Source organism: Camellia sinensis, chromosome 3 (assembly GCF_055761805.1).
Source record: "Camellia sinensis isolate YWXY chromosome 3, ASM5576180v1, whole genome shotgun sequence".
In the NCBI taxonomy this organism is placed as follows: domain Eukaryota; kingdom Viridiplantae; phylum Streptophyta; class Magnoliopsida; order Ericales; family Theaceae; genus Camellia; species Camellia sinensis.
Window position 1 is genome coordinate 91768604 of NC_138963.1, and position 11695 is coordinate 91780298.

The 11695-nt window shown below is 45.0% G+C and overlaps 1 protein-coding gene across 1 annotated transcript; it reads left to right on the forward strand.

Annotated features, from left to right (window-relative positions):
* The first annotated feature begins 2523 nt into the window (after positions 1-2523).
* LOC145821683 (uncharacterized) lies at positions 2524-3165 on the forward strand. Its single transcript, XM_082918234.1, has one exon. The coding sequence runs from the start codon at positions 2524-2526 to the stop codon at positions 3163-3165; it is 642 nt and encodes a 213-aa protein (XP_082774360.1).
* The last annotated feature ends 8530 nt before the right edge of the window (positions 3166-11695 follow it).

Below are 11695 nucleotides of genomic sequence, written 5' to 3' on the forward strand. Positions count from 1 at the left end.
TTCAATGAGAAGGGAAAGGAATCTGAAACCAGAACCACCCAATACACACATCAAACACCCCAGTATACCGACCGAACCGCTCGAGTCGACCGATCGATACCTACCCGACCGCCCGGTCGGTTCGAACGGTATACACCCCTCAACTCCCCTATAGAACAAGTCTTAAACTAGATCCAACGAGCTTACAACTTGAAATGGCCACAACCCTCACGGTCTCCTTCCAACCGGCGAGACCAATCCAAATACTGCCATTTCCATTAGGACCACGGCCACAACACCGAGAAATGTGTTAACCTTAAAGACTAGGTAGAAAGCTTGATACGCCAGGGGTGCCTCAGTCGGTTCACGGTAGCCCGTCCCCAGCAACGGCCGAGGACCGAACCTGCTAAGGGCAACCGCCGACACACTCCTCCCCGACAACCCGCACAACCTAACCAAGGCAATGATTGGCTCCCGCCACAACCCCGAGCACAAGGCAACCCTACTCTCCCAGTTGGAGAGATCAGAGTCATTGCTAGTGGACTTGCGTACGGAGGACCATCCCGTTCGGCCCAGTGAACCGAACTCAGAAAAATCAAACAGGGCTCCGACAAAGAGATTGTGACTTTGGAGCGCCTTCTCAAGCACCCCAAACAGTGGATAGAGCCCATCACCTTTACGGAGGTCGATTGCACAGGCATCCGTTACCCTTACGACGACCCCTTCGTCATCTCTGCTCTCCTGTCCAATTACAAAGTCAGACGGGTGCTTGTCGACAACGGCAGTTCTTCAGATATCATTTTCCTAAATGTCTATCGCCAGCTCAAAGTCGGGGAAGAAAGTTTGTCCCCTCTCCAAACCCCACTGGTCGGCTTCACTAGGGATCGGGTGACCTCCATAGGCTCCATCGATCTCCCCATCACCATCGGAGAGTATCTGCGGTAGACCACCAAATTGCTCACTTTCCTCGTCGTCGACTGTCCCTCTACTTATAACATCATCCTCGGCCGCACCGCCCTTAACGCTTTTCAAGATGTCACATCTATATACCATCTGGCCATGAAATTTCCTACCAACCTCGTGGTCGGCACCGTGAGAGGAGAGCAGACTGTGGCCAAAGAATGCTACGTCACTTCTCTCAAAGAGGTCAAGCTGAAGGAGGCTATGATCATCGAAGGCCTCGACGTCAGAGACGAAGACGAGTTAGTTAGAGGGGAACCGGTGGAGGAACTTGTTGATGTCCCCATCGACCCCACTAATCCAACAAAAACAACCAGGATCGGCAGCCAACTATCCTCCCAAGCCAAGGCCGACCTTACAGCCCTCTTAATTGAGCACAATGATGTGCTTCCTTGGACCCATTCCGACATGCCGGGTATTGATCCTTCCTTCATCACTTATCATCTCACCATCGAGCCTCATTTCCTACATTTCTGCCAGAAACAGCGTATCTTTCACCCGGAACGTAATGCTTTTATTGCTTCTGAGGTAGACAAACTACTGGAGGCACGGTTTCTCAAGAACGTATACTACCCTAGATGGCTGTCAAATGTGGTCCTGGTCCGTAAAAACAACGATAAATGACGACTCTACGTTGACTACTCCGACCTCAATTGGGCTTGCCCCAATGATAGTTATCCCCTCCCCCGCATAGATCTGCTCGTCGATGCCACGGCCAGACATCAAATGCTCAGTTTCATGGATGCCTTCTCTGGTTACAATCAAATTCTGATGCACCTGGCTGACCAAGAACACACCTCTTTCATCACAGACAGAGGAACTTACAACTATCGTGTCATGCCTTTTGGATTAAAAAATGCCGGAGCCACTTACCAACGGCTGGTTAATGCCGTCTTTCACTATCAGATAGGTCAGAACATGGAAGTCTACGTCAATGACTTGCTTGTCAAGAGCAAACTCTCCTCTGATCATTTGGCAGACTTGCAAGAGACTTTCAAAACCTTACATAAGTATCAAATGAAGCTAAATCCGGAAAAATGTGCCTTCGACATAGCATCTAGGAAGTTCTTGGGTTTTATGGTCAGTCAGCGGGGTGTCGAGGCCAACTCCAAAAAGATTAAGGCCCTGATAGAAATGTAATCACCCAGGACGGTTAAAGAGGTACAACGGCTTGTCAGCAGAGTTGCCGCCCTTAACCGTTTTATCTACCGCGCAACAGACAAGTGCCTTTCTTTTTTCAAAGTCCTTTGGCAGGCCTTTGAGTGGACCACCGAATCCGAAGAGGCTTTCAACAAATGAAGCAGTGCATGGCTAACCCCCCTACTCTCTCAGGCACTCTTGGGCGAGACCCTCTTTCTCTACTAAGCCGTATCGAACACCGCAGTCAGTGCGACCCTCATCAGGGAGGACGGTTCAGTACAACGTCCGGTTTATTACATTAGCCAAGCTCTCAGGGGGGCAGAACAGAACTACCCTCTGCTGGAAAAAATGGCCCTTGCCTTGGTTATAGCCTCACGATGACTCCAACCTTATTTCCAAGCTCACTCCATAGTGGTCCTCACTGACCAACCGTTGAAGAAGGTAATGCAACAACCAGAGTCGTCCGACAGACTTATGCAATGGTCAGTCGAGCTCAACCAATTTAAAATCTCCTACCGATCTCGAACAGCGATCAAAGGACAGGCTGTCGTTGATTTTATCCTGGAATTCACCAATCCCACTTCAACCACACCCTCTCAGCCCAGGCAATTCAACACTGAGACAGAAGACCCACATTCTTGGACCCTCAATGTCGATGGATCATCCCGTAAAGAGGGCAGTGGGGCTGGTCTCATCCTCACCCCCCCTGAGGGCGGTTATTTCAAGTGTGCTCTCCACTTTCTGTTCGACGCAAGCAATAATGAGGCCGAGTATGAGGCACTGATAGCAAGTCTCCGCCTAGCCAAAGACATTGGTGTGAGTCATATCCAAGTGTTTAGTGATTCCCAACTGATCGTCGGACAAATTACGGGGGAATTTGACACCAAAGAAGACACAATGCGAGCCTACAGGGATATTGCACTCCCCCTCGTTCGCCTTTTCAACACTTTCCACATCAAACATATCCCTCTGTCAGAAAACTCCAAGACAGATGAAATGGCCCAATTAGCCTCGGCCGACCAGTCAGACCTCAGCCATGGCGTCCGTCTTGAATACCTGGTCCACCCGGCTACTTCACCGACCTAGCAGGAGGTCCACTTCCTCCAAAATGAACCTATCCCATAGGCGGCGGACATCCTTATGTTCTTGACAAATAGGGAGTTGCTAGACGACAAACAGCAGGCCGCCAAAATCTAAGCCCGGTCATCCAATTATATCCTCATCAGCGGTCTACTGTACAAACGTGGATTTTCACGCCCATACCTCAGGTGCCTCAGTCTCGCTCAAGTGACCTATGTGATGAGGGAAGTTTACGAGGGTGTATGTGGTAATCATTCGAGTGCCAGCTCACTGGCCCACAAAATACTTCGCATATACTACTTCTGGCCTACTCTCAACCAAGATGCCACTGACTTCGTGCTTAAGTGTGATAAATGCCAGCGCTTCGCCAACATCCCTCATGCTCCACCTACAGAACTGATTACACTCAGCAGTCTCTACCCGTTCGCCAAGTGGGGCATCGACGTAGTTGGTCCGTTGCCCACTGGTAGGGGCCAAACCAAGTTCGCTGTGGTCGCCATCAATTACTTCACCAAATGGGTGGAAGCGGAACCCCTCGCCACAATCACTGAACGGAATACGACCAGATTTATCTGGCAGTCGATCATATGCCGATTTAGAATCCCTCAAGCCATCGTCTTAGAGAACGGCAAGCAGTTCGACAATGCCAAGTTCAGGAAATTCTGTGCAGAGCTCCACATTCAACCATGTTTCTCTTCCCCAGGCCATCCCCAAGCCAATGGACAAGTCGAGGTCACCAACCGGTCTCTCTTAAAGATCATCAAAACTAAGTTGGAAGCCGCTAAGGGACTCTGGGCTGAGGAATTACCAAACGTACTCTAGGCCTATCGTACTACCGCCCGAACCCCTACTGGGGAGACCCCTTCTTGCTTAACATATGACGCTAAGGCGGTCATCCCAGTGGAGATCGTCCTGCCAACCCCGAGGGTTTTACATCCAGATCTCGAACTAACCGAAGAATTGCGTCGGGCTGACTTAGACCTGATCGAAGAGCTCCGAGAGACCACTGCAGTCAGACGGGCCTCATATCAACAGAAAATGAGAACACACTACAACCGCAAAGTCTGACCGAGGGAGTTTGCAGCGGGGGACCTAATCTTGCGCGAAGCGACTCTTGCCACCAAAAATCCCGCCGAGGGAAAGCTAGCAGCCAAATGAGAAGGTCCTTATGTCGTTAAAGCCAGACCTCACCCGGGCACTTACCGACTCCAAGACATGGAAGACAGAGACCTCCCCCACCTGTGAAATGCCGAGCACTTGAAGCGTTATTTCCAGTAGAATGGCGTCCTATTTTTGTATCGATCAATTGTTGTATTTTCTTTTTGACGATCTACACACTTGTTCGTTTTTGTCCTTTCCATACATAATGTAAACTTGTGCTCAATAGGCTACACCTTAAAAGATAATGGCTTTATATCCCCATTATCTGTGTTGTGTATAACAACTGGTTAACTAAAGCTCGACAAGACTAAGTTAATTAAAGCCTCAGTCAGACTGAGCACGAAGAGCTCAACCAGACTAAGTTAATTAAAAACCAGACTAAGTTAATTAAAACCTCAGCCGGACTAAGCACGAAGAGCTCAGCCATGCTGAGTTAACTAAAGTCTCAGTCAGACCGACTTGGTACGACGGAGCCCTCCAAGTCTTAGTCAGAACTCGAATGAAAAATTCGACCGATCCACTTTCACAAATTACCATCATGACATGGTTGTCGTACTTAGTTAAAATCCAAGTTCATGATTATCCATTTTCACTAATCATACAAGTTAGCCTGTCTGCCCATTTTTCACATTTTTCCATCATGGTTTACTTACGAAATTTCATATCAAACTTTCATGGTTTGTCCATTTTTTACATTTCATATCCATTTTCATATCAAATTTCATAACCATTTTCACTAGTCCAACTTTCGCTGATCATTCATTTTTAACATTTTTCTCCATCATGGTTAGCCCATTTTTAACATTTTCATGTTTAACATGGTTTCACATTTTCACTTCTCACTGATTGCCTATTTTGACGATTTTCCATCACAATTCACACACAAGTCTTACTTTCACACCCATTTTTCATTGAATTCTGCTCAGCCATTTTCAATATTCCAAATTTACAACCCAAAAGAAATAACGACAACAATAATACACAACAAAACTCATTGTTTTATTCACAAACTTACGCTTTCATACAATTCGATGCAGAAATTACATAAAAAAAACAACAACAAACAAACTAACAAAACTAAAATTTTTACACTTAGTCGCATAGATCACTCTTCCTTATTGGAGGCAAGATCTTCCTCTTCAATGCCCTCGTCCAGAGGGGTCTGGGCGACGTCGTCTTCGCCTACCTTCACGAGGCTGAAGTCCAAGTCTGGGAACAGCTCCTGAGCCTTATGCTTAAAGGTCATCCAGCCGCTGTCCCAGAACTCGCTCATTTTGTGCTTGTAGAAGTCAAACCGTTGGAAGCTTTGGATCACTTCCTCTTCACTCTTACCTCCAACGGCCGCTCCCGACGGCCCAGCCCCCCCATCTCCTTCCGTTGCCAAGCTCCTGGCGACAGCGGCATCAATGGCCATCTGGAAGTCGGCGGACCCCTTGAATTTCTCTACGGTAGCCACACACAAGTCGGGGTACGCCGCCTTCTCAGATGCCAATTTCGTCCTCTCCTCTGCCAGGGCCTTCTCCAGCTTCGCGATCTGACCATCTGCATTTTTTTTGTCCTTGAGCGCCTGGTCACGCAGCTCTTCATTGTTGGCCATGGCTTCTTCCCACCTCTCATTGGTGGTGGCGCAGGCCTACCGGACCTGCTCTAGTTCCCTCTTCTCGCCCGCCAACTTGAACTCTAGCGATACCGCCTCGTGGCGCTCCGCGTCCAACTCTGACTTGGTTGCGAGGAGCTCGGCACCAGCTCGGTCTGCGGAGTAGCCCTGCACCAACGCCAATACTTCCATGTTTTCGCCCTCCGCCCATACTCCAGCCCCTTGGCTCATGCACTCCGCGCAGCTTTCTTCCAGCCCACTGTCTTTTCCATTAATTTCTGCAGTTGCCCCTTCACCCCTTCCAGCTAAACCCTCAGTTGCTTTATCTTCATCTTCGCACGCGCTGCTTTATTCAACAGGAAAGTCGCCAAGGTCGTTGCCTCTATCTGGGCCAAGCACAACCCTCTCAGGAGATCGGCCTCCCCCAGCCATGCCATCGACCGAATGACAGCGTCCTCTAGCACTCCAACTAGGCGATCGGCTGCCACCTTGGCTTTCCCCCCTTCGTCTGCCGAACGACCTGCCAGCGCGCGCGCATGGTATAACACGGTCGTCAGCGCGACACTCGTCCCTAAAGCGCTAGTCCCAGTCTTCCCTTCGCTAGGACTGGGGGTTACTTTTACCACCGTCGCCACCTCCTGGGCACTTGGAGCCAAGTGTTCTTTCAGTACTTGGGCGCTTGGACCGTTGTCTTCCTTCGCCACTTGGGCGGTCTCCTCTTCTGGCGCTGCTTCCACCCTTATCTTCTTTATTTTCCCTTCCATAGGGGCGTTCGTGCTCCCCTCATTCATCTTCTTTAGAGCAGGGGCGTCGTTTCTACCCTCTGTCGCCGCCCTCTTCTTCTTTCCCTTCTTCAACACTGCCGCCACCTCTTGTTTATCTCTCTCCGTCAGCGGGTCTTTTAGGGACGGCAGTTGGGCAAAATCGGTCAGCTCTTTGCCTCCTAACAGCTTCGAGTGAGGTCGGAGTCTCTCCCTTATCACCAACTTGGGAGCTGGCCCCAGCTGAGCCTCCTTATACTTTTCTGCCCTCACCAAGGTCCTCCGCTCCTCCACCTCCTCTGCCTTTCGTGTCGCCTCCAACTCCTCCGAGGCGGGGTCCTCTTCCATCGGCTGCGGCCCTAAACCTAAGTCACACAGCGCTGAAGGACGGACCAGGTCGTCCCACCTCACACCCTCCTTCTCCCTCCACTCCTGCACCTTTTTCATCATACCTTCTGCCTCCGCCCCCAACTTCGACTCTACTGACTTCGTAGGGACCTTCCATGTCATGCGCACTTCCCCCCTGCCATTTGCTAACACATAAAACCACCTCGGCCTCCACCCCTTCACCGACGAGGGCAACCCCCTTACTAACCCCCTGCTCGCCACCGCTTGCAAAGTCACCCACGTCTCTTGTTGACTGGACACTTTGTAGCACGAAAAGAATTCTTCCACTATCATCGCCGCTCCATCAATCGCCCGTGGCTATGCGATCGTGCAGGCCATTATAATCTTCCATGCGTTGGGCATCAGCTGCCCGATGCCGCCTCTAGTCGGTTCAGTATATCTACTACTACGTGGCGGATCGACAACCTTAGGCCTCCTTGCAATGCTTCCTCATACAACGAGAATTCTGCCGATCGCGCATCCAATGCCCTCTCCTTAAATGTGGGCACCCTCAACTCTATCTCTGCCGAAATTTGGTACTTCCTTCGTACCTCTTCCAACTCCTCCGCCGTAAATGTGGACTTGTCGGCCTTGGTGTGCTAGTGGTCCGGCTCCACTTGGCTAATTGGCCTAGCGACGGCGATCATCGTCGTCGGACAAGCCCGCACCACTTGCCCTGCTCCCCTCTCCTCCCTCCGTTCCGCTCGATACTGCTCCGCCAACTCCACTGCGTCGTCCTCTCCCAAAGAGTCCAATCTCATGGTTGGCACTTCGTCTCGAGCCATCTCTCCTATGTGTTTGCATATAGCTTCAGACGCTGGCACAAGAAAGTTCGTAAAGTGTTGCAAAGATGTTTCACACGAAACAAATGAGTTTACTTCTAAGACGTGTTGGCTTTTTGCAAAAAGGTAGGTAAAGCGAATATCTCCAAACGCCTACGGCTTGCCTATATTCCAAGGGTCAAAATTAAATTTCGCCAGTTTGAAAATTTTTGAAAATTTCTGCCCCTGCCTCTTCAACGCCCTATATTAGCCAATCCTTTCATTTCCTGCTAACGCGTCACCTCCCCAGTTACGGGATTATGCCACGTATACGACCACGATCCTCTACTCTTTTCACCTTCCCTGTCTATTCCACTTCACATCATCACGTGTCATGCCCCGCCTCGAGCCCCGCGCGCCGCCATTTCACTTCTCGCTCGATCACCCTTCGCGGTCGGCCCTCATCGCAGTCAGCCTTCTCACTCGGTCACCCTTCGCGATTGGCCCTCCTCGTAGTCGGCCTTCTCACTCGGTCACCCTTCGCGGTCAGCCTTCCTCACAGTCGACCTTCTTACTCAGTCACCCTTTGCGGTCGGCCCACATCCCGGTCGGTCTTCTCTCCGTCGACCTCTCACAACCCCTGTTTTCTTCCTTATTCCCTTCGTTGGATTAAAGCTACACTTGGGAATGGGGGACTACTAACATAGATGGGCCACTGTAGGAGCTTTTTGCCCACTACTTAGAGCCCAATACATAATTCAAACACTAAAGCCGAACATTGCTGGAGCTCAACGTGGCATCAAGGACAAATGACATCTAAACACGTGCAAGAGAAGAACCAGCCACATAAGCAGACAAAGATTTTGTAGAGTTATTGTATCACACATCAGCCATTAATGAGGTTGCCTACAGCATTTATTGCGATAACCCTTTCACGTCGGAACAAAATGGCCTCACCATGAACAAGGCAGGCTAGAACGTAAACTTTTGGCCAACGTGACAGGTCGGAATGGACAAGGAAATGATGAAGCAAAGGATATAAGCAGGTTTTTTAAGACAAAGAAGAGGTTAAGTTCTTTATCACTATCCTATCTCTATACTTCGTTGCTCTCTCTTCTCCAACTTGATCGTCAGAGGGTTCTTTGGGGGACTCTCGTTCCCCGTTGGACTCTTGTGCAGGTTTCTCAGTGGGCCGGCGATCGAACAACTGTGTAAGAGGTCTGGATCAGCCCGACCCGTTACCCAAAAGCAAGTAGTATCATCAATATTTATTCTATGTGAAAAATTATTAAATACGATCAAATAAGACTAATTAAGTGAAGACATGTCAATATAAATAGAATTTTACATTGGTGTTTCGGAAGTAGGTTAAAGGCTAAAATAGCCAATAGAGATAAAATATGTTAAAATAGTCAATAAAATAAAATGTTACATTCAAATCATAATTATTTTACTTTTTCTCTCATAACCATCAAATCAATTACAAAAACATAAAAAATAAACTAATCTTCTAAATACAATTTTTTTAGTCAAGTTAAAATAATAAAAAAAATCAAAAGAACGATTAGAATAACTAACTTTCCAAATGAAATTTTTTGTCTTATAAATTGTTTTTTAATTTATTTTTTTTATTAACTATTTTAACTCTAATCTACCTCTCAAACACCCTCGTACATATATAGGTTTGGTTGGTTTAATGTAAGAAAACTAAGAACCAATGCTTGATGATTTAAAAAGCCCAAAATCAAACCAATCTATTGAAAAATGGAACAAAACTTACTCAGAAAAGTTCAATTAATTTGATTTTTCAAATTTTACTGACTATTTTGCATACTCCTAATGTACGGTATCCAACAAAGTCCAAAGTTACAAACAACATCATTTGACCGACGAAAGATCTACATGCGACATTATTAGGGTTAGGCTATGGTGCACCCTAATCTTGACTGGATCAAGTCAAATATATACACTAGTAGTTCCTATTTGCAGACGCGTCATTCATACGTAGTACTATTACCCCCACCACACCGGACAATTATTGGGTACCTTGGACACGTGTTTCTTATTTTACCCTAATAATCATCCATTGTCATACTTTTTTACTTTTTTTCCTATCATCAATCGAAATCATTACATACATTTTTTCCACCAATCAAATTTAATTTGGACACCACGTAATCGTGCTCCCCAAATATCAAATGTGTTTTCACAACACCACTCAAAACATAGATTTACGTGTAAATTTAGGTTTCGTTTAGGTTTCCTTTGGCATCAAGATGTTTTAGTAATTTTTTAATTATTTATAAAAAAAAATTATGTAAAAAAATATAAAAAGTAATATAATAATTTATAATAATTTTTTGACATTTTACTTAAAACTGAAAGTTACCAAACGAGACCTTAGAAAAAGTTAAAGTCACTAAATTAAAGATAAAATAGATTAATTTAGTCAATAAGATAAAGGTCACGTTTGGAAAATTATCTATTTTAGTTTTTTTTTAAACTATTTTAGTCTGATTAAAAAAATTGTATTTATGAAGATAGTTATTTATTTTATTTTTTTGTAGTTGTTTGATGGTTATAAGAGAAAAAGTGAAATAATGATAAGTTAGATATGATATTTGTCTTATTGATTATTTTAATCTATTTTGTTTTTATTGACTATTTTAACCCAAATAGCCCTTTCCAAACATGGTTAAAATGTCACATCCAAGTCATAATCATTTCATTTTTTTTTCCACAACCATCATATCTGGAGGTGAGCGTGGTTCGAATTGGTCCGAATTGGGGTAAAACTAAGACCAATCCATTATTTACAGTTCTTGAAAAATTGGAACCAATCCAATCCGTTTAAATCATGGAACCAATCCGAACCAATCCATTTTAACCACGAATTGTATCGGATTAGGACCACAAATTCCCACCATATAAATTTTTTTACTTACAGATAGATTGATTAACAATGATACAAGTATGACAGATTGATTACTTACAGATAGATTGATAAATTTTTTTACTTACAAATAGATTGATTAACAATGATACAGATTGATTAACAATGATACAGGTATCTCTTACTTAAAAATAGATAAAAACCAAAAGATAAAAACGAATCTACACACACACCCATATAAAAATAGAAAAGTAATCTGAGATAAAAAATGATCAACAAAGATGAACAATAATCTGAGATACACACAATGATCAACAATCAATAGAGATTTTTTTACAGATCTATACACACACCCATATCAACAAAGATTTTTAAAGACAGAACTATACACACACCCATATAAAAACAGAAAAATAATCTGAGATGAACAATGATCAACAGAGATGAACAATAATCTGAGATACACACACAATAATCAACAATCAACAGAGATTTTTTTACAAATCAACAGAGAGAGAGAGAGAGAGCTCAAACAGATTTAGGCCAAGTTTGGCAAGTTGCCAAAAAGTTAAAAAGCCAAAAAGTTACTCAAAAAGTTAAAAAGTTATCACTATTCACCAAAAGTCAAAAATTACGGCTGCACAACTCCCAATCCTAATTTTTTCCTACACACTAAATTATACAATTTTTTAATACACATTTTTCAATAAAAAGTCAAAAAGTTAACCCAAACATCCATATTTTTTTCCTCAGTTTTTTAGTCTAAAAAGACAAAAAGTGCACTTATTTAGGACACCCCAAACAACCTTTTATTCATCAAATGTGACAAATCTGGGGCTGGAAAAATCAGCAAACAGAACATAATTCTCACAAAAACAAAATATAATACATACATATATATATATATACATAGAGAGAGAGAGTTACAACTATCGATCTGAAATGGATAGTGATTGCAGATGAAGGATCTGAGAGT

What these genes read in the sequence shown, in the direction of transcription:
- LOC145821683 (XM_082918234.1), top strand. Translation starts at nt 2,524, where the DNA reads ATGCAACAACCAGAGTCGTCCGACAGACTTATGCAATGGTCAGTCGAG.